The sequence below is a fragment of the Triticum aestivum genome, chromosome 2A (genome assembly GCF_018294505.1).
Source record: "Triticum aestivum cultivar Chinese Spring chromosome 2A, IWGSC CS RefSeq v2.1, whole genome shotgun sequence".
Classification (NCBI taxonomy): Eukaryota; Viridiplantae; Streptophyta; class Magnoliopsida; order Poales; family Poaceae; genus Triticum; species Triticum aestivum.
In genome coordinates this window covers 349,115,905-349,138,352 of record NC_057797.1, presented here as the reverse complement: position 1 = coordinate 349,138,352, position 22,448 = coordinate 349,115,905, and the positions used below count along the sequence as shown (strand labels likewise).

The 22,448-nt window shown below is 48.9% G+C and overlaps 1 protein-coding gene across 5 annotated transcripts in view; it reads left to right on the top strand.

Annotated features, from left to right (window-relative positions):
- The window catches only part of LOC123188643 (AUGMIN subunit 3), a 44,229-nt gene that overhangs the window by 4,679 nt on the left and 17,102 nt on the right, over positions 1–22,448 (top strand). For all 5 annotated transcript variants that reach the window (XM_044600851.1, XM_044600853.1, XM_044600852.1 and 2 more), the window contains exons 7-8: positions 7,702–7,741; positions 8,851–8,905. In XM_044600851.1, coding sequence (XP_044456786.1) covers positions 7,702–7,741; positions 8,851–8,905 — 95 coding nt within the window. The remainder of the gene's footprint in view (positions 1–7,701; positions 7,742–8,850; positions 8,906–22,448) is intronic.

Sequence of the window (22,448 nt, the reverse complement as noted above, 5' to 3'; positions counted from 1 at the left end):
GGCCATTGATCCGCTGTAGAAGATCCTTCAGTTGGCACACAGAGGGGCATTCTCAAGCCCATCCGTGCATGCGTGGTGTGTTACAGGATCCCCCTCTTCGCGAAAGATGCCAGTATTTTTGCAAACCCGGACAAGGATGAATTGCGCCCGATCTCTGCCATCCTCGCGGCGTTTTGTGATGCTAGGGGCCTTGTCACCAACCTGGCAAAATCTGAGGTCTTCCCCATCCGCTGCAACGACATTGACCTTGTGGACATCCTGTCAACCTTCCCGGCCAGGGTCGCGGCTTTCGTAGGACGCTAACTGGGGTTTCCTCTCTTCCTCTTCACTCCCGTCGACTTCGCAAGGCCGACCTTCAGCCACTCATTGACAAAATCTCTGGAAGACTTCCGGGATGGAAGGGGAAAAACGTTGAGAAGCCTGGAAGGGTGGCCCTGGCTCTGGCCAAATCGGTCCTCGCCGCCATTGCCACCTTCCACCTCACCGCTCTTCCCTTCCTGAAATGGCCGTGGAACAAGATCAACAAGATTACCAGGGGATTCATTTGGGCTAAAGATGACCAAGAGCAGGCATCTGGGGGCACTCGCTGGTTAACTGGAAAACCGTGTGCCACCCGAAGGAGTTGGGAGGCCTTGGCATTGCTGATATTGAGCGTTTTACTGAAAAAGGCTTTCGCCCTGCTTTATAAATAAAGCAAACCACCACAACCACAAAGTACCACAGAGGTCCACACACACACAATCGCACAACATAGAGTACAAGAGGGTTCTGCTGAGGGCACAGCTCAACAAGCCCTGAAGAAGGGAAAACAAGGGCGGTGACACCGCAACTATGAAGCTAATCCGTCTCGGGTGGAGGAGGAGGAAGCGGCGGCGCCAAGTGAAGAGCCATCGCGCGAAGGTCAGCAATGATGATGCTAATGGCGTCCCGGTCCTGGTGACGGCTAAGCGGCCGCCATAGCTGCAAATAACCACACATTTTGAATACTGCGTCAGTGGCACGTCGAATAGGCACACGCTGGATGGCAAGCTTATTATGCACGGTCCAGAGCGTCCAAGCAAGGACCCCAATGAGCAGCCACCTAATGTGGCAGTCTGACGGGGTTGATGCCTGGACCTCGGTGAAGAGGTCCGGGAAGTTGGTGTTGCACCAACTACCCCTGACTACCTCATGGAGGCAGCTCCAGAGGAACTGGGTGGAGACGCACGAGAAGAAAATGTGATTCGAGTTTTCCTCAGTCCCACAAAGGGGACAAATCCCGTCGCCCGGGCCATTCCTTTTTAACACCTCCACGCCGGAGGGCAGCCAGCCGCGGATCCATTGCCACATGAAGATCCTGATCTTGAGGGGCACACAGATAGCCCAGATCATCTCGAGGGCCACCGGGCCTGGGGTGGGGGCAATGGCCTGGTACAGGGACTTCGTGGAGAATTTGCTTGAGGCCTCTAGGCACCACGATAAGCGATCATGCGTCAATGTTAGATCAGGCTCGTGAAGCGTGACGGCCTCTAGGAGCTCATGCCAGGCGGCGATATCCAGGGGCCCAAATGGCCGCCGGAACGTGAGACGCCCTAAGTTAGTAAGGGCCGTCTCAATGGAGATCCTAGGCTCCACTGCGATGGAGAAAAGATTCGGGAACCACACAGCGAAAGGGGAGTCCCTAGCCCGACGGTCGAACCAAAACAGGGTGGCTGTCCCAGAGCCAACCGTGATGGAGGTCCTGATGCGGAGAACCGGGAGCAACTGGATGACGGACTGCCAGAACTGGGAGCCCCTTGTTCGAAGGCAGAAGGCAAGAGGTTGGCCGCGTAAGTATTTGTTTCGGATGATTTGCAGCCACAGACCTCCCTCGCCATTCGCAATGCGCCAAAGCCACCTCGTCAGGAGGGCCAGGTTCATGCATTTGGAGGACATGATGCCGAGGCCGCCTTGGTCCCTAGGTTTGCAGATGTCGGTCCAACGAACCGTATGGTATTTCTGTTTATCTCCATCACTGGCCGAGTTGATGAGGATCGTCCGAGCCGCCTTAGACAGCCTTCTCCCCTGCCAAGGCTCGATACGGTGCTGAAGCTTGAGCACCGAGGGCCGTAGGTCCACTACAGAAAGCCGAGAGTCGCTAATGGGGATCCCCAGGTAGGTGGTGGGGAAAGAACCAAGCCGACGGTTGAGTCGGTTAGCTATACTTTGGCTCTTAGAGGGAGAGTAGCCTAATACCATCACCTCACTCTTATCGAAGTTTATTTTGAGACTTGACAACTGCTGGAAGCATAGCAATAGAAATTTCAGGTTCGTGATATCAGCCGTCGAGCCTTCCACCATGATAATGGTGTCGTCGGCATATTGGAGGAGGGAAACACCACCTCGCTCCGTTAGGTGCGGGACTATGCCGTGGATGTGGCCTGCGGTATTCGCCTTATCAAGGATAGTCACCAAGGCATCAACCACCATGTTGAACAGAAATGGAGAGAAGGGGTCACCCTGTCTAACCCCACATAGGGTGGGGAAATAGGGACCGATCTCTCCATTAATGTTAACCGCGGTGTGCCCAAAGGTAACCATCTGCATAACCTGGGCGACCCAGCGATCGTCGAACCCTTTCCTAAGCAACACTTCCTGAAGGAAGGTCCAGCTAAACGTGTCATAGGCTTTGTGGAAGTCAATTTTCAGGAAGACTGCTTTGAGGTTTTTGGACCGGACCTCGTGCAAAACTTCATGGAAGACAAGAACCCCGTCCAGAATATACCGGCCTTGGATGAAGGCGGACTGGTCAGGGTGGGTGATGCGGTCGGCCAAAGGGGCCACCCTATTGGTGTACCCCTTTGCCAGAATGCGAAAGATCACATTAATCACCGTGATCGGCCTGAACTGACGAATGTCCGAGGCTCCAGGCACCTTGGGGATCAATGTGATGATCCCGTAGTTAAGACGGTGGAGGTCAATGGTGCCCACATAGAACTCCTCAAAGAGGGCCATGACCTCCGGTTTGATGACAGTCCAGAAGGTCTGGAAGAACTTCACTGGTAGGCCGCCGGGGCCAGGGGCGGACGATGGGTTCATGCCTCTAATCGCTGCCCAGACTTCCTCCTCACCGAACGGAGCCGCGAGGGCGGCATTTTCCGCGGCCGAGATGCACTGGGGGCCGACGCAAAAGTCCGCAGCTAGGGCCAAGCCTCCCCTAAGGGGTGTGTGTGGAAAAGAGGGCTTTATAGAAGCCATCGACATGAGCGCGGACGCTGCAGTAGGGTCTCTCCGTCCCAAAGCAAGTGGATGGTATTCCGCCTCCTACGACCATTGTCGATGGCCTGGAAATAGGCCGTATTGGCGTCACCCTTGAGGACCCACTTTTGGGTCCCTCGAAGTCACCAATATGCCTCCTCGTCGGTGCAAATGACCGTGAGCTGATCCTTAAGGTCGTAGCGAAGCAACCACGCATCAGGGGTTAGTCCCACCGAGTCAGCCTGGAGGTCAAGAGCCTGGATGGAGGCGAGGAGGGCATTCTTGCGATACCGCAGGTATCGGCCGAGGTTGGCGCCCCAACACTACATAAACTGTGGAGAGCGCTTGGCACAAAAGTGCCAATCATCGACCGCCGAGAAGGACCGGTGCGGAGCAAGCCGGGCCTCCAGCCAGCGGTCACGAACGGCCTCGGCGAAACCGTTTTGGTTAAGCCAGAACGTCTCGAAGCGAAACCTAGGCGTAGGGGGCGGGCGGTCGTCCTGAGAAGACAGGAGCAGACGGACATGGTCCGAGCCAATCCGGGTGATGGCTTGGAGGGAGGTGAGGGGGCAGCGAAGCTCCCACTCCGACGAGACCAAGACGCGATCCAGAACGGAGCTGGTCGGGCCTAGCGGTTGGTCTAGGTGAATCTGGCACCAACCCTATCTAATTCCCGGAGACGGAGCTCAGCGATGCAATCATTGAACATCTGCATCCGAGGGTAGTTTACTAGATCGTTGCTCTTATCCTCCGCAAATCGGAGGAGGTTGAAGTCGCCACCCACTACTACGGGCAGATGCGCGGCCGACACCTTCGTCTTAAGTTCATCAAGGAAGGACTCATATCGGCGGTGGTCAGCGGGGCCATAGACGATAATGATCTCCCACTTGAAGTCGAGAGCACGTTCGAACAGCTCCATACTGACGTAGAACTCACCCCTATCCATACCACCTACCTCAAAGGTGGCATCCTTAACACCTAGCAGGATGCCACCCGAGTGTCCGGCGATCCCACTTGTAAGGAGCCAATGCCAAGCAAATAGGTGGGTGCTCAATCGCTCAAGCTCAGACAAGGAGAACTCTGTGCGCATGGTTTCTTGGATTGCCATGATGTCTATCCGCTCATCTCGCATGTACTCGATGAGTTGGCGGCGACGGCCATCTTGGCTGAAGCCGCGGATGTTCCAGAAGAGGGTTCGCATTAAGCCGCCATCGGGGGGCTACTTGACCCCAGGACACGGGAGGCGCTTTGGGCGCGAAGGCGGCGGTGCCAGAGCGGGTGCAGCCACGGATCTCCAAGGCCGCTTGTGGGGCCTGGCTATCCGACTGGGTGGATGTGGGAGGTCCACTGGCCGCGGCGGCAGGGGGCGCAACCATGCGTGCGCGGGCCTCAACCAACCTCCCATCAAGGATTTCCCGGGCACGAATTGCCTCGATCTGAACTAAGGGGGGAGCCACCTCCCTCCTGAAAACTATAGCCGAGTCAGCCGCGACCTTAGCTAGATGCCCTAGCGGTGCCGACTCTAGAGCAGAAAACGGGCATGTAGATGAACTAGTTGGGATGACTGGGGTACCTGGCTTGAGGTTGCCGGCCGCGGCCTGAAGCTCTGCCCGCTCCGGGATGGGCAGAGAAGGGCTATTAGCTGGCCGAGCAGCATCGATCCTGGCACTGCGATGGAGGACGTCACCGGAGTCGAGGTCGAGCGCCCACGCCTGGAGTAGGCAACGGTCCGTGGCGGGTGGGAAGGCACAACCATAGGAGTAGACAGGACGGAGGCCACCCCACTGCCAGTAGCTGACAGGGGGGAGGTGGGGGTGGCGGTAAGGCGAGGAGAGGCTGGAGGAGACGCGAGGATGGAGCCAGAGACCGGAGCAGGCCCACGTCGACCCTCTCCCACACATCTGCAGGTCTAGCCGAGGTAGTGAGGTGGCCGCGGCCAGAACAGCGAGGGAGCCCTCTGGCCCGGGAGCACCGATGGGACCAGTCGGGTTGGACGCTAGGTGCCTGGGGCCGTCGGCGGGGAGCAGGGGGAGGCCGCAGGGCCGTCGCCAGGGAGCAGTGGGGAGGCATTGGCATTTTGGGTTGACGCGTTTTGGGCGTGCTCTTCGACTGCACTGGCATTGGCATCAGTGGAATGACCTGGACAGTCCATGGGTTGGCTCCCAGCTGCTGTGCGACCAAGCAAACATGGCATTTTTCCTAGCTTCCACCATCATCACCATCGACAATGGACGCACGACGCTTTTCTGGCATGACAATTGGAGCGGTAGGGCCCCCCTCAAGGAGCTTGCACTGAAGCTCTACAAAATTGCTACCCGCAAGCACAGGACAGTTCATACCAAGCTCAGTGGGGAGAGTTGGATCAAGACGGTGTCCAGACAGCACTCGGTGGCCTAGCTAGGGGAATTTGTTGGTCTCTCGGAATGGCTCAGTCAAACCCAACCCTTGCCAAACCAGGAGGACTCCATCTCCTTGAACTTGACGGCCAATGGGGTCTACTCTTCCGCTTCGGCGTATGCGGCTCAATTCCTTGGATCCCACCCTAGGTTTGTGTCCCAAGATTTGGACCGTGCATTCGGAGCTCAAATGCAAATTCTTCGCATTGCTCATTCTCCATGGCAGAATTCTTACGGCTGATAGGCTGACAACTCGCGGATGGCCCCATGACCCCATGTGTCAAGTGCCTCCAGGCTCCGGAGACAGCCACTCACCTGTGCAAAGGCTACCCTTTTTCCGTTGCTGTTTGGAGCCATGTGAGCACCTGAGGTGAAAACCTACCTGTGTCCTCTTACCTGCCTGAACCTGGCGGAGTTTCCGAATGGTGGTATGACATCATCGCCTTGACGTCAAAGAAAGTCCGCAAGCGGGAGGAGCGGGAGGCTCGTCTACGCCCTATGGAACATATGGAAAGAGAGGAACAGACGCATTTTCTCGGGCACCCTTATGACACACCTTGAGGTGGCCATGTTGGCTTTGGAGGACATTAAGCAGCGCCATATGGCGTTTGGCGGCGCCATGCCCACCATGGGGGTTGGCTGAGATGCCTTTTCCATTTTTGGCAGCTTGGTGGTTTTGCCACGTCCCCCCCCCCCCCAAAATGTGCGCCCCTCTGTACATATTTGCTCCTGCCGGTTCGTCGAAAAAAAAACTCTGATGCGGGGCTAACTCGATGTAGGCCGATCTTTCACGATTGGAGTGGATTCCGTCGAAGAACACGGGGAAGGACGGGGAGAAATCACAAGGGGAAACACTCAAGAACAAGTCCAATCACACATTCACTAGACAATCAAACACATAAGATCCACAAGGTACATGAACAACAAAGGGAAAGATACAAGGTAGAGTTCATCCCAAATCGAAAGGAGATGGGGGCTTGAATCCTAGAAGGATCTTCTCTGTGAGGTCTTGAATCCATCGGGTTCTTCTCCTAAATGGAGGTCTTGGCCTCCAATGGAGTAGTCTCTCTCTCTCTCAAGAGTAGAGGTAGGTAGGTAGGAGCAAAGCTCACATACAAATGAGCTATCACTTTGCTAACCCTAGCTAGGAGGAGGTACGGGGGTATTTATAGTCTAAGTGGGCGAAAGGGTAAGTGGGAAGGGATACAAGGCCAAAGGCCCGCGGCTGCGCATAGGCAGGCAGTTATCAGACGTTCGGTCGTTGTCGGACGTCTAACGGTTCGTGAGGGACCGGACATCCGGCGGGCGTCGGAAGTCCGTCGTTTTGCTTCGAGATAGGTGGCACCGGATTTCCGGTAGTCGACGGACGTCCGGTGGCTGGAGGTCGACGGACGTCCGGAGGTCGTCGGTCATCCGGCCGCTGTAGCACGAGTCGGCTGGGGTACTTCTTGCTGGTTTGGGCATGGGCGTGTCGGACGTCTCGTGGACGCCGGTCGTCCGGGCGCTGTAGAGGGTCGGATGTCCGGTGGCTTCTGGTCGTCCGGTCCCTGTAGACTCCGCAGCTCCTTCTTCCGTCTTCGCTTCCACGCTTCCCTCGCGGATGGTGTAGGCATTCCTTGGCGCTTGCACTCCTCCTCGTCGTCCGTGAAGCTCCGGCAATACCTATGCATGCACACGAGTGGAGTGTCAAGTAGTATGCCATCCTCGAAGGGGTCAAGTGAACACGTGTAAAGGAGAAGATTCACCTTTATGTATGAGAAATAGAGGTCGCACGTGTCAATTGCCAAACGGACTCTTGACATGGTGATGTCCATAGGATGCTCCACATCAAACTCTCCCTCACATATTGCCTCCCGCAGGCCTAACCATTGACCTAGTGGGTATTTTTAAGTTTTGCCAGCCATGTCTTGAACTCGATAACTGTTGACAGTGTTGTGCACCAACAGTTCACCTGAAAGCTCAATCTTATGGGGAAATGTGGCAATACACGTATACTTAACAACAACTTGAGGCTAAATTTACTGTTAGAACATTGGATCATACTTTTACCATTATGTGCTGAGCAAGTCTCCTATTTGGGGTTTTGCAGGGAGCTCTCCGGTTTGTTGCCAAAGAAGACATGCCAAGGGGTGAGGATTCATTTACTTGCTCCTTGCCATAATTACGATTTTCTTATGTCTACTATCTCCATACTTTTTATATGTTCTTATTTTTCAGAGCCAATAAATGCAGATATATTTTTTGTATATTCTCTTTTGCTCTGAAGCACCGATACGGCCAGAAGTGCCATGTCCACATGCAGGATGGCGCCGATACGGCGATACACACGATACGGCCGCAATACGCGTATTCGAGGAGTATCTTGATTTTTGATTAAAACAAAAGAAAAAAAAGCAAAAGAAAAAAAAACTGATATGGTGGAGGACATGGTGTTGACCCGGCAGGATATGGTGCCCGTAGCCCAATAAAAGCCCACGTGACTAACCCTAACATTGCTCTCTCACTTTCTGTGCGGTCACTAACCCTAACATTGCTCTCTCACTTTCTGTTCGACCGCACGAGGACACACAGGTGGAATATCATTTTATTCTTACCTCTTAAAGTCCCGACTGGATCTGTCGTTCCCTCTATTTGATGTTATTTTTATGCATTCCACTGCTGAAGTTGGATACAGGTGATGGAAAGGCTATAAATCCTTTTTCATGTGTCAGCATAATGTGTTATTTTATTGCTGCGATGAGAAATGTTGAATGTACCAATTTTATATACCCAGCCAACATAGGACTGCACTATTGTAAGCTGACCATGCTATTCTATTTGACACCTCAAGTTTTCTGGTAAAATTTTATGCTTAGCTACCGTACTTGTTTTGAGTTTTCCCACAATGAGTGCATCTCTAGGTCTGATTATGCTTAATTGGCTTAAATCGAGTTTCAATTCTGAATGGAGCTATTTAATATCTGTCTCCCTGAGTTCATGTCGGGTTAGAGAATGGAGTCAACAGCTTGTCCAAAATCAAGAAGATAAGAGTGGCCCCTTTTCAACCAAGCCTTTGGTATCTGCCATTTACTGGTCCCAGATGGGCTTGGCTGTTGTGTTCTCTATTATTGATATCTTAATGTATACTTTAATTTCACCAAGAAGTCGCACTCAGTAATTCCATGCAGGTTTTCAACATCTAGGTTATGAACTTCCAGAGTGAATTACAATAAACAAAGTTTCTTCCTTTTCTTTGCAGGGGATTTTGAAAAGCCTCATCGTTTTGTGGTTGAACTAAAGCGAATTAATTCAGTGTAAGTATTTATCAATCTGTCGATTACGCTGATTTATTTATTTTTGGTTTACTACTCCAAATTGCTGCATCTTCAGTATGTTAAAACCCCCTTTATTTGTTACCATATGAAGACTTGGAACTATGGCATCCATCACCTGTCATGTCTCCACCTAAGGATAGATATGACGATTCATGTTGCAAGACATTGTTGATATGATTAGGTTCTGTAAGTTAGTGCTTCATCTTCTATTGAGAAGCTGGCGTCGAGCTTGCTGGAAGGCATGGAAGGCAAGGACCTCTCGAATAGAACTCTCGGTCGATTTCGGCGCTAGGGCTGGAATTCAAGCCGAGCCGACTTGTTAGAGCTCGGCTTGATTCGTTAACATAATGAACTCAGTGATAGAGGCGAGGGTCCCGATCTTTTGATGAGATGATAACTATCGATTTGGTGGAATCGACTTTCATGATCCGACTACAAACGCGCACGACGTTGCGCCTTAGCAATCGCTAAACCAATCTCCTGAGGTTACTGACGATGCTGGAAGCACGATCAGCCTGACCACAAAGGTCTATTCCTGCACGCAATCGAAGAACAAGCAAGAATATGATAATGCAATCTGAATATTGTGAATATATATGAAGTATTGATAATGGTGGGGATCCGTAAGCGGTCTTGGTCTGGTCGTTGGTCACAAACGAAGTACATGAAGTTGCAATGGCTAACTTTTAACTAAACAAATCCCAAGGAAAAAGCTACTAGATGGATCTACTTATATAGGAGCAAGGGGTGGCGGCCAAGGAGGTGGGAGGACGTCCCAAGGCAGCCTAAAACTAACCTTAGGTCGTACAAGACTCATGGGCCCAAGTGGAGGTGATGCAACACCTTTGGGCTTGTAGTTTGACTCGGATTCTGCTGCAACGTCAGATTGTTTCGTCCATAACTCAACGCTCCGGACGAATTTGAAGGTGAATCCAATTGGGTTGGAAAGAGCACGAAATCTAGTTTCCAACAAAAAAAGAATCACCCAATTCGGAGTCCGTATGAAAAAGTTGTTGGCGTTTTGAGTCAGGTATGTCTGTGCAGTCCGAATCTGAATCCAGAACGTGAAAGACTTGGACTCTATCTTCTCTTGGCCCAAAAGTGACGTGAGAGGACTTTTTGAACAGAACCTAAACTTCTCCTTTCCCCTTATCTTCATATGTGGATTGTACAAATGTCCCATACACCTGCAATTAGACAAAACACAAAAGTGTGAAGTATTTTTGTTCTGGATAACATAAATAGATTATTGAATAGTTTGCATTAGAAATCACCTGACAAATATGCATGTATGCAATATTTTTGGTCGTATCCAAGGTAGTCATGTCCTCATCATCCTCCCCTTTTTGAAAACAAAGCCGTCCTCGGCGTTGCTTAATCTGAAATGTGGCTAACAAAAGAGACAAGGTGTACATGTTGTATATGTATATGTCATCCATTTTTACTTCCCTTGATTTTTGCACATATGACACATGTATACATGAGTAACTTTCATAGTTCATAAAATCTAAAGCCAAAAAATTATCACAAGAAGTAGAAGGCATGAAAATATTGCAACTCAGTTTGCACATATAAGTGAAGCTCTTATTCATTTCAAAAGATTGGCAATGTTCATCATTAAACCATCCCAAGTTTGGTGAATAAACCTTACTTGCATCAAATTTACATGCTACAACATGCTTAAATAAGCAAACATGCAATAGGTCATTGGACACAGAATCATCACCAAGATTGGAGGTCATATCAAAATGATTAAACATTGGTTCTTTTGCATAAACAGTTAATTCAATGGGTGCACTCAAAATTGTTGATATTTCAGTTGTTTGATCACATGACGCATTCATGACAGTAACAAGATTCTCTAAAATAGGTGGTGTGCTCAAATCAACAGGTAACTCAATACATGACGCATTCAAGTTAACTAGGCATGCAACATTCTCATGTGAAGTTATATCATCAATACCTTTACTGTTACCTTGTCGCAAAGATGTAGCTGATGTAGGTACGGACGTTGACAATGTACCATACCCTTGAGATGATGTCGCGCTCATAATCCGAGGTGCAACGGTGGAGGAACCAACCGGCGGTGGTGAGCATGAACTGGAATAGTAGTTGTTGTAGTCACCTAATGCATCCTCCTGTATCTGTCTCTCAAAGGTACAAGCACGGACATACATACCAGTAATGCAACGAGGAATATATTGAAATCTTGCCTGAATATCATGGTTCAAACCACCAAAAAATCTATTCATTGTATCATTCTCAGATTCTTCTATGTCACAATGATGCATATAAGATTTGAACTCTTGGTAGTAAGCATGAACAGTGTTGTTGCCTTGTTTAAATTGTTCAAATTTGCGAAGCAATTCACGACGATAGTAAGAAGGGAAAAATTGTTGTCTCATTACAGCTTTCAAAACTTTCCAAGTTATGGGTTGGTTATCAATGTTTTTCTTACAATGTACACTCCACCAAACAGAAGCAAAACCAGTAAATGCTCTAGTGGCTGCTCGCACTCGCTCAAGTTCAGAAAAGTCATGGTGACTAAAAACTTGTTCTGCTTCAAGCTCCCAAGCTAGATAAGTAGTAGGATTAAATCTACCCTCAAATGACGGTAAAAAGATAACCTGACCATGTGCTTGTGTGTGTTGTCCCAACTCTCGTGATGGTGAAGATGTGTCCGTCGTCCAAGAACTTCTATCTTCGGAACCTGTCATGATTAGTAGAAATAAGAAACAAAATTCAAGAATAATGTTCCTATGAACTACTAGGGTGTGGTGGTAAAGCGCTCACAGTAAAGCAAATATCAATATCTTACAAGTTCTTACCAAGCAGCAGGTGGTGACAGGCAACCAGCGGTGTCAAATAACTCTGAAGATTGTGTAAAGCGATTGCCAGGGGAACGTACGTATACACGGTGTAGAAATATGTGGAGCTGGGTTGGCTATATATGTTAGCAAAAGATTAGCAATAATCAATTCAGAGATGCAATGTTGAATAAACGCTCAACGACGGGACTGTGCTGGTCCTAGGCTAGACCGTACTAGAGACGCGAGCCTAGAACACTAACAAAATCATGGGCTGCACGTAAACAAGGGAGGAGCACACTCTGAAATTTTTTTCTCTTTTTTTCACTTTTTTGCAATTTTTTCTCTTTTTTTCCTCACACTTTTTTCTTTTTCTTTCTCTCTCTTTTTTTCTCTATCTTTTTTTTTATTTTTTCTCTCTCCCTCTTTCCAAAACAAACTAGATAGATGCAGATTGGATCTAGGGAAGATGGGAACGATCTCAACTATGATTATGACAATGAACGGTGGGTAGCACGTGAAGGAGATTGATGGATGGGTGGTGGACAGCGGAAGGGATAACGATGCAGCGGCGGGGTGACTAATGTGAACAGATCTCGAAACTCTAAACGACCTAGACACTAAGACCAGCAACTCGACACGACGATGCAACCGATAATTCAACTATGCAAGCAATGAAAAGAAAATTGCAAAGGCTTAGACTGGCTTGGACAAAGAATGAATAGATCTAACTTATTTTTGTGGCTTTTTCTTGGACAATAGGTAAGAAAATAAATCTAATCTAGGAAAAACTGGAAATTCTCACCGAGCAACCTGAAAACTGATACCACTTGATAGAAGCGAGGGTCCCGATCTTTCGATGAGATGATAACTATCGATTTGGTGGAATCGACTTTGACGATCCGACTACAAACGTGCACGACGTTGTGCCTTAGCAATCGCTAAACCAATCTCCCGAGGTTACTGACGATGCTGGAAGCACGATCAGCCTGACCACGAAGGTCTATTCCTGCACGCAATCGAAGAACAAGCAAGAATATGATAATGCAATCTGAATATTGCAAATATATATGAAGTATTGATAATGGTGGGGATCCGTAAGCGGTCTTGGTCTGGTCGTTGGACACAAACGAAGTACATGAAGTTGCAATGGCTAACTTTTAACTAAACAAATCCCGAGGAAAAAGCTACTAGATGGATCTACTTATATAGGAGCAAGGGGTGGCGGCCAAGGAGGTGGGAGGACGTCCCAAGGCAGCCTAAAACTAACCCTAGGTCGTACAAGGCTCATGGGCCCAAGTGGAGGTGATGCAACACCTTTGGGCTTGTAGTTTGACTCGGATTCTGCTGCAACGTCAGATTGTTTCGTCCATAACTCAACGCTCCGGACGAATTTGAAGGTGAATCCAATTGGGTTGGAAAGAGCACGAAATCTAGTTTCCAACAAAAAAAGAATCACCCAATTCGGAGTCTGTATGAAAAAATTGTTGGCGTTTTGAGTCAGGTATGTCTGTGCAGTCCGAATCTGAATCCAGAACGTGAAAGACTTGGACTCTATCTTCTCTTGGCCCAAAAGTGACGTGAGAGGACTTTTTGAACAGAACCTAAACTTCTCCTTTCCCCTTATCTTCATATGTGGATTGTACAAATGTCCCATACACCTGTAATTAGACAAAACACAAAAGTGTGTGAAGTATTTTTGTTCTGGATAACATAAATAGATTATTGAATAGTTTGCATTAGAAATCACCTGACAAATATGCATGTATGCAATATTTTTGGTCGTATCCAAGGTAGTCATGTCCTCATCACTCAGTTTGAAACTCGGCTTGACTCATGTAACTTGCGTGCTAGCTCGTTAAACTTGTTATAGATATGGATAATAAAGTATATATTTTACATACGCAATTAATCTACAAAAATATACTTGTAGGCCCATATATTTCTTCACAAATCACAACAATGAACAATTTACACTAAAGGGAACTTAGTGCATTCCACACATGACAATAATCAACAACAATATTTTATCTTATTTCATTTCTGATGTGGAAGAATCTGTTGCTGGCATCCCCGTCCTGAAACCTGATCTGTCGAATCCTGATGTGAAATTTCGCCTTCTCCTAGAGCTTGCCTTAATGTGGAAGAACCTGGTGCTAGTATCCCTGTCCCAAATCCTGATCTGTCGCGAACGCTGACACATTCTCGTGCTTTCCACCGCCGCGATGCCCAGCAACCTATGTTTGAGGGCTTTGCGGAAACCCAACTCCTCCTGAGTCAGAACCCTCTCCTCTTGGGCTTGATCAAGCCTTGGAATTATTTTCGAGGCCACCGCAAATTGGAGCCTGAGATTCCCAACCGTCTCCGAGCTCCATCGTTGGATCGCGCTAGCTGTTCTGGATAACTTGATGTGGAGGGACCTAAGCGCATTTGTGCCCAGCACTGGTATGTTCCAAGCCGTGGCCACAATCTGCTCCAGCCCAGGCAGTTTGAACCAAAAGGCCTCAAAACGGAAGCACCTGTCGTCTTGTATTGCTGCTCGCCTATAAGAAGCATGGGGCAGTGGTCGGAGATCATTGTGGACGCCACATGGAGCGCGCATGCTGGGAAGAGGCCATCCCAGGCCGAGGAGTAGAACATCCGATCCAACTTGCAGAGCGCCACATCCCCCCTTTCATTTGACCAGGTAAAACGCCTCCCATTGAGCTAGATCTCCTTTAGGTCTAGCCGATCGATCATGGATCTGAATGAGCCCATAATCCTCCTATTAAAGTTTTTGTTGTTTTTATCTTGCGCCTTGAGACTGATGTTGAAATCCCCGATCACTAGCGACCTGTCCGAGTTGGTTGGCCTAATCTGCTGGAGCTCTTGGATGAAGAGCAGTTTGTCGGTGTCGTCCTGTGGTCCTGTGGTCCAGCTTTACGACCACTCCGAACACCCTCGTTTGGCGTTGGAGGGCGGATGGCCAGTACTCTTCCCAGAGCTGTCATGACACCCTCTTTCAGAGAGCGGTTCATTGTTGCTCCTGGAAGCTCAATTGGAAGGGTCAAGTCCTTCATCTGGCTACCATGCTGGATTGCCGAGCGGCTTGCACGTTGGCGGTTGCAGCATGCACCTCGCTGTGTGCTTTATGACCAGTTCGAGGAGATGATGGCCCATCTGATGGGGAACGAAGCATGAAAATAAAAAAAATTCCTACGAACACCCAAGATCTAATCTAGGAGATTCATGGCAACGAGAGGGAAGTGTGTCTACATACCCTTGTAGACCGAAAGCGTTAGCGTATGTAACACGGTTGATGTAGTCGTACTCTTCATGATCCAATCACGATCCAATTCGATCTAGTGCCGAATAGACGACACCTCCGAGATTAGCACACGTTCAACTCAATGGCATCCTCTCCTTGATCAAGCAAGCGAGGGAGAGGAGGTAGATGAGATCAGAACCAGCAGGGCGGTATGGTGGTGGTGGTGGCAGCGGAATTCCGGCAGGGCTTCGCCAAGCGCGTATCGGAGAAATGTGGGATGAGTTGGGAGAGGCAATGTGTTGTAGGGTGAAACCCTAGAGGGGATCTTTTCACACTTGGAGGGGGAAAAGAGGAAGAACACACAAGAACACAAGGAGGAAATCACTCTAACAAACCCAAATAACACATCCACTAGAGTAGCATACAAGAGATCCACAAGCATACATGAACAATTCAAGGAAAATAGCACTAGGGTAAAAGTTCTTCCCTAGGTGTGAGGTCTTGATATCCAAGAGGATCTTCTCCAAGAGGAGGTCTAGATCTCCAAGAGGAGGAAGATGAGCAAAGCTCTCTCTTTGTCTATGTAATACTTTGCTAACCTCTCAAATGAGCTAGGGAAGGAGTTTATATAGCCTAGGGACAAAATAGAAGGGAGAGAGGGATACAAGGGTCAAAACCCCAATTGCACGCATGCACTCTCCGAAGGGGCCGGGGACCCGGGGTAAAGGGGTCTGGGCACCCGGAACGGACATGGACATGCGCTCAGGTTCGGCTGGGCACCTGGACCGGTCAAGAGCCGGCTGACGGTGGGCCGGGCACTCGGGGGTCCCAAGCCCGGACACCCGGGGTGGCGCCAGGCGGCTTGAGCAAGGAGCCAGGCACCCAGGGCTCCAAGGCCGGGCACCCGAGGTCGGCTGGGAGCAGCGCCCAGGGGGCTGCAGGCACACGGGCCCTCCATGGCCGGGCACCCGGGGCTAGCAGGGGCCGCACCCAGGTTGGGGCCGGGCACCCGGAGCCAAAGTGGCCGGGCACCCGGAGTGTCCAGGGTCTCCCCTTCTTCATTCTTCTCACTCCATTCTTCCTTCTCCTCGTCCATAGGTGCTCGGGTCTCCATGCTAGCCTCTTCACGATCATCACTTTGGTACCTAAGCATGCATAACACTTCCGTTTGAGGTAGGAGCCAACTCTCGTGTGAATTTGAATGGAGCTCAAAGAGGAAGGAGTTAACCTCGTTCTCTATGGCGCGTGCACGTGCTCTTGTCATTGGTCCTCTCGGTGCTTGTGGTGGTGATGGAGTGTCCATGTGGATGGACGAGGGATGCTTCACATCATCCCCCCCCCCCCTTGGGAGAGATCCGTCCACGGATCGTGATCTTCATCACCATGGTACTTGGCTAAGTCTTTGACGTTGAAGCTGTCGCTTACGTTGTATTTGTCACGTGGAATGTCGATCTTGTAGGCGTTGTCGTTGTAGCGTGCGAGCACCTTGAATGGTCCATCGGCTCTCGGAAGTAGCTTGGACTTGCGCTCCTTGCGGAGATGCGACCATACTAGATCGCCCGGTTGGAACACCATCGGTGACTTGTTGATGTTGAGCTTGGAGGCGAGGCGGTGTACTTGACGCTTGATCGTGGAACGTGTTTCTTCATGCATCTTCTTGAGGTAGGTGGCTTGCACTAGCGTCGATGTTCGCTTGTTCTTGTAGCGGTAGAGGAAGGATGTCCAACGGCGACAAAGGGTTGAAGCCATAGACAACCTCGAAGGGGGACTTGCTAGTGGTAGTGTGTCTTGCGCGGTTGTAGGCGTACTTGGCAATGGGTAAGCACTCCTCCCACTCCTTGATGTTCTTCTTGATCAACACGCATAGGAGAGTGGCGAGCGTCCGGTTGGTGACTTCCGTTTGGCCATCTGTTTGAGGATGATATGCCGTGGAGAAGAGTAGCTTGATTCCGAGCTTGGCGCATAACGTCTTCCAAAAGTAGCTTAAGAACTTGACGTCTCGGTCCGACACAATTGTCTTTGGCACTCCGTGTAACCTCAAGATTTCCCTACAAAAAAGATTTGCAACATGTGAAGCATCGTCTATCTTATTGCATGGGATAAAATGAGCCATTTTAGAGAATCGGTCCACAACAACAAATACGGAATCCTTGCCATTTTAAGTCCTAGGTAATCCAAGCACAAAATCCATGCTAATATCTTCCCATGGTTGATGTGGAATAGGAAGTGGCATACGTAAACCATGGGATTGAGATTGTGACTTAGCTTTGCGGCATGTAGAGCACCGGTTAGTGAAGCGTGAGACATCGCAGAACATCTTGGGCCAAAAGTAGTTCTTGGAGAGCATGGCAAAAGTCTTGTTGCGTCCAAAATGTCCCATGAGTCCGCCTCCATGAGCCTCTTGCAAAGATAACAAACGAAGAGAAGACTCGGGGATGCATAGTTTGTTAGCTCTCATTAGATAACCATCTTCAATATAATATCGTTCCCAAGATGTATACGTCACACACTTAGCAAAAGGAGTAGCAAAAGTCACATCGTGCTCATAAAAATCTTTGATATGATCAAATCCGACAACATTCAATTCAAGTTGAGTAATTAACATGCATTTGCGGGAAAGAGCATCCGCCACAACATTTTCTTTGCTCTTAATGTACTTGATCACATAAGGGAAAGATTCAATAAATTCGCTCCATTTAGCATGCTGTTTATTCAACTTGGTTTGACCTTTTAAGGTACTTAAGTGTCTCATGATCGGTATGTATGACAAACTCATGTGGGCGGAGGTAATGCTCCCAAACATGCAACACACGCACTAAAGCATACAATTCTTTGTCATAGATGAGATAGTTAAGTTGAGCACCGGGAAGTTTTTCACTAAAATATACAATGGCTCGCTTTTCTTGCATCAACACTCCACCAATTCCTTTACCACTAGCATCACAATGAACCTCAAAAGTTTTGTCAAAGTTAGGCAAAGCAAGAATCGGAGCATGAGTAAGCAAAGATTTGAGCTCATCAAATGCGGTAGATTGCAAAGGTCCCCAAACAAAGGGAGCATTTTTCTTACTCAAGGCATGCAACGGGGCGGCAATAGTGCTAAAATCTTTCACAAAGTGACGATAGAAACCCGCTAGACCAAGGAAACTACGCACTTGTTGCAAATTAGTTGGTTGTAGTTTTAATTGCTTCAACTTTTGACTCGTCAACATGGACACCCTTGGAAGAAACAACGAAACCCAAGAAAACAAGCTTGTCAACACCAAAAGTGCATTTTTCCATGTTGGCATAAAGACGTTCCTTTTGAAGAGTTTGCAAAACGGCCCTAACATGATTTACATGATCTTTGATGGATTTGCTAAAAACAAGTATATCATCAAAGTAGACCACAACAAACACTCCAATGTATGGACGAAGCACGAAATGCATAAGACGCATGAAAGTACCGGGAGCTTTCGATAAACCCATAGGCATAACTAACCACTCGTACAAGCCAAATTTAGTTTTAAAAGCGGTTTTCCATTCATCACCTTCTTGTATGCGGATTTGATAGTAAGCACTTTTGAGATCAATTTTTGAGAAAATAGTGGCACCGCTAAGCTCATCTAGCATATCATCAAGGCGAGGTATGGGATGCCTATATCGAATGGTGATAGCATTGATGGGTCTACAATCGGAACACATGCGAAAACTACTGTCTTTCTTAGGCACTAGGATAACCTGAACGGCACAAGGGCTTAAGCTTTCATGTACATGACCGTTGTCGATGAGTTGTTGTACTTGCCGTTGGATCTCCTTAGTTTCTTCGGGGTTGACGCGGTATGGAGCCTTGTTCGGAAGGGGCACTCCGGGGACGAGGTCTATCCGATGTTCAATGTCACGTAGAGGAGGAAGTCCGGGAGGTAGCTCATCGGGAAATACATCCGTGAATTCCCGCAACAAGTTAGAGAACACTAGAGGAAAAGGATTAGGAGTGTTAGTTCTTGCCACCTCATCTTTGCATAGTAGGACATAGTGGATGACACTCGATGGGTTCTCACACACTTCTCTCATCTCTCTTTTTGTGGCTACGAGGATTAAGTTTTTGTCTCTTGGCGAAGAGTCACTCAATTTGGGCTTGTGGCGCTCACTTTCTTTGTGGTGGTGCACTCTCTCACTAGTATCTCCACGAGGTGTGGATGCTTGCTTGTCAGTGATCACTTGGCTTGGTGACATTGGTCGTAGCACGTACTCCTTGCCCTTCATCTTGAAGCTATAGTGGTTTGTTCTTCCGTTGTGGATGACGCCACGGTCGAATTGCCAAGGTCTTCCCAAGAGAAGATGGCACTCGGACATAGGAACCACGCCGCACTCCAAGGTGTCCTCGTAGGCGCTGATCTTGAAGGAAACTTGCACCGTATGCTCCACTTGAATTGTGCCGGAGTCGCTTAACCATTGGACCTTGTAGGGACGAGGATGCTTCTTCTTGACCAATTGCAGCTTGGAACATAGCTCTTCACTTGCCAAGTTGTGACAACTTCCTCCGTCGATGATGACTTTCACGGAACGCCCGTTGATGCCGGCCTTGGTGTGGAAGATGTGGCACCGTTGGTCTTCCTCTTGGTGGTGTTGGAGCGTGAAGACCTTGGAGACCATGAGAGAGGGACTTGAATCGTTGTCACAAAAGACTTGATCATCTTCATCTTCGTTCACGAGCCGGTGCATGGCCACGTGCTCAAGGGCTTCCATTTCTTCTTCGCTCATGGAGTCGTATGTGCCATCATTGTTGAAGATCATGGTTCGCTTGTTGGTGCATTTGGAAGACTTGTGTCCTCGGCCACCACATGTGAAGCACTTGATAGAACTTGTCTTGACAGGGTCATTTGGTGGCGCCGAAGATGAGGGAGTCTTGGATTTGTAGGTGCTTGCCGGATGACGAGTCGAGGAAGGCGTAACTTGCTTGGAACTTGACTTGTCGCCGGTACTTGGTGATGCTCTAGTTGAGGTAGGAGGTGCCGAAGTCGCGGGAGCTTGGTTGTAGGAGCCGTAGGTCTTGGACGAGTACTTGGCGTATTTGAAGTCATCTTGCACTTGTCGCTCGACCTTGGTCGCTTGATGAACTAGCTCGAGAAGGTTGGAGTATGGTTGGAAGTCGGCAATCCGCTTGATTGGGTGGTTGAGGCCGTTCAAGAAGCGTGCCAAGTTTGCTTGTCATCTTCCTTGACATTGGCTCTTATCATGGCAACCTCCATTTCTTGGTAGTATTCTTCCACCGTCTTCGTGCCTTGCTTGAGGAGTTGCAACTTCTTCAAGAGATCACGGGTGTAGTGTGCAGGCACGAAGCGAGCTCTCATAACATCCTTCATTTGCGTCCAAGTTGTGATTGATGGTTCGCCTCTTGCTTGTCGTCGCTCGATCACTTGTTCCCACCAAATGAGGACGTAGTCTTGAAACTCGAGGGAGGCCATGGCGATCTTCTTTTCCTCGTTGTAGTTGTGAAGACGGAATATCTTGTCCACCTTCAATGCCCATGAGAGATATTCTTCGGGATCATTGCTTCCGGGGAACTTGGGCATGGTGAACTTGAGCTTGCCGTGGCGGAGTTCTTCGTCGTAGTGGCGATTTTGATGTTGCTCTTGACGAGGAGGAAGGTCCTCAAATGCTCGTTCCTCGTGATGTCGCTCTTGTCGTGGAGGAGGACGAGGCATGTGCGCTTGGTTTCTTCTTTCTTGTTGCTCTTCAAGTCGAGCGGCTTCTTCTTGTCGTGCTTGACGAAGTGCTTCTTCTTGTTCACGGACTTGGCGGTTGCGCTCTTCGACGGCTCTAGTGGCCTCCTTGAGTGTGCGTTGAGCTTCGAGTGCTTGAGCTTCACATTCGAGGGCTTGTGCTTCACGACGCTCTTGTGTTGTCGAATTGCATCACCGTCTTGAGGTGGTTGACGTTGCACTTCTGGAGGTATTTGCTCTTGCTCCATTGCTTCTTGTGCTTGTTGTCGCGCCCTTTCACGTGCCCGCACTCGGTCTTGTAAGCCATTGCCTTGGAATGGATTTTCGTGAGCTTGGCGATCTTGGGGGTCATCACGTCGAGGAAAACGAGCTCGTGGAGGACTTGCATCGTAAGAGGAGTAGTCCGAAGATTGCCGACTTGAGCGGCGGCTTGAGTGGCGCCGTCTTGACGAAGAGGTTGAGGAAGACGTGCGTCTCACGATCGTGTTGTGGAATTCTTCCATTTGTGTGGTGAACTTGGCGTCGATATAGTCGCGGTTCCTTGCTTCCGATTGACGAAGGTCGGTGGCGAGTTGCTCACTGCGTTCACCCAAGGCTTCACTTTCTTGATTGAGAGCTCGTTGCACGATGAAGAAGTGGCTCTTGGGGACGTAGTCGCGATCATAACCTTGCTCCTCGAAAAGTGGGTTCGCCGAAAAACTTGGCCTATCCATCATAACCAAGTGGGGCGAGTAGGAAAATGAGAGAACAATACCGAAGTTACCTTTTCCGAGGATTGTGGATGTATCAAGTGTCGCTCAATGTAATGCCACGATAGGAGAATTGGTACCGGGTTTGTTTCTCACACCTAGACAAGTAAAGCTTATGGAGTAACTCGGTTAGGATGGTGGCAAAAATTTCAAGCAAATGTTAGTCAAGATATCATAAGGTTGAGAAGGTTCACAAAATTACAAGTAAAGCAAATAGATCAAACCCAAGAAAATCACTAGGAACTCACACACGAACGATTGATGGGATCCGCACAACCAAGGACTGAGCTCAAAATGTGAAACCACGGAAAATGCTCTTGTTGTACGGATGCTAGAGAGACGCTAGCTCGATTGCTCAAATGGGCAAGATACGCTTGTGCACCAACCTATGAGAGAAACGTGCCATCTTCAATCCGAACTATACTATGTATGCGGTGACCAAGATGATATATCGATGCAAAGTGGCTCAATGCTATTGCTTACAAGCTCTTTGTTTCTCCTCTTTTGCTTAAAAGCTTTTCTTTCTTTCTCTTTTTTTTTCACTATGCTTGATGCTCGAGCCAAATATGCTATGAGACAAGTATGTAAGATATGCACGGGAGAGACTTAGGACACAATGATGATAGCAAGATCACTACGGTGCACAATAGCGTGGCCCGACAATTCTCAACTCGCTAGTCTCGATGGATAAGTGACGCAAAATGGCTCGGGTTATCAATGCAAAAGCAAGGAAATGAACTAAGTGTCGTCGAGGTTACCGTCCTTTCTTACGGTTAGCGGTGTCAACGGTGAATGCGATGATGAATGGCGGTGATGTCGATGTCACACGTTCCTAAGTAGCCGAAACACCTTAGGAAACGGAAAACGCAACTGAAAATCTGTCAAATGCGGAAGGTGGGTGCTTTTATGGTGAATTTTTTGATGGAGGCAAATGGTGGTGGTAATAATATATGGGGATGGGGGATGTCAAGAGCTTCCAAACGAGCTAAAGAACACGAAAAACGGACTTGGGAG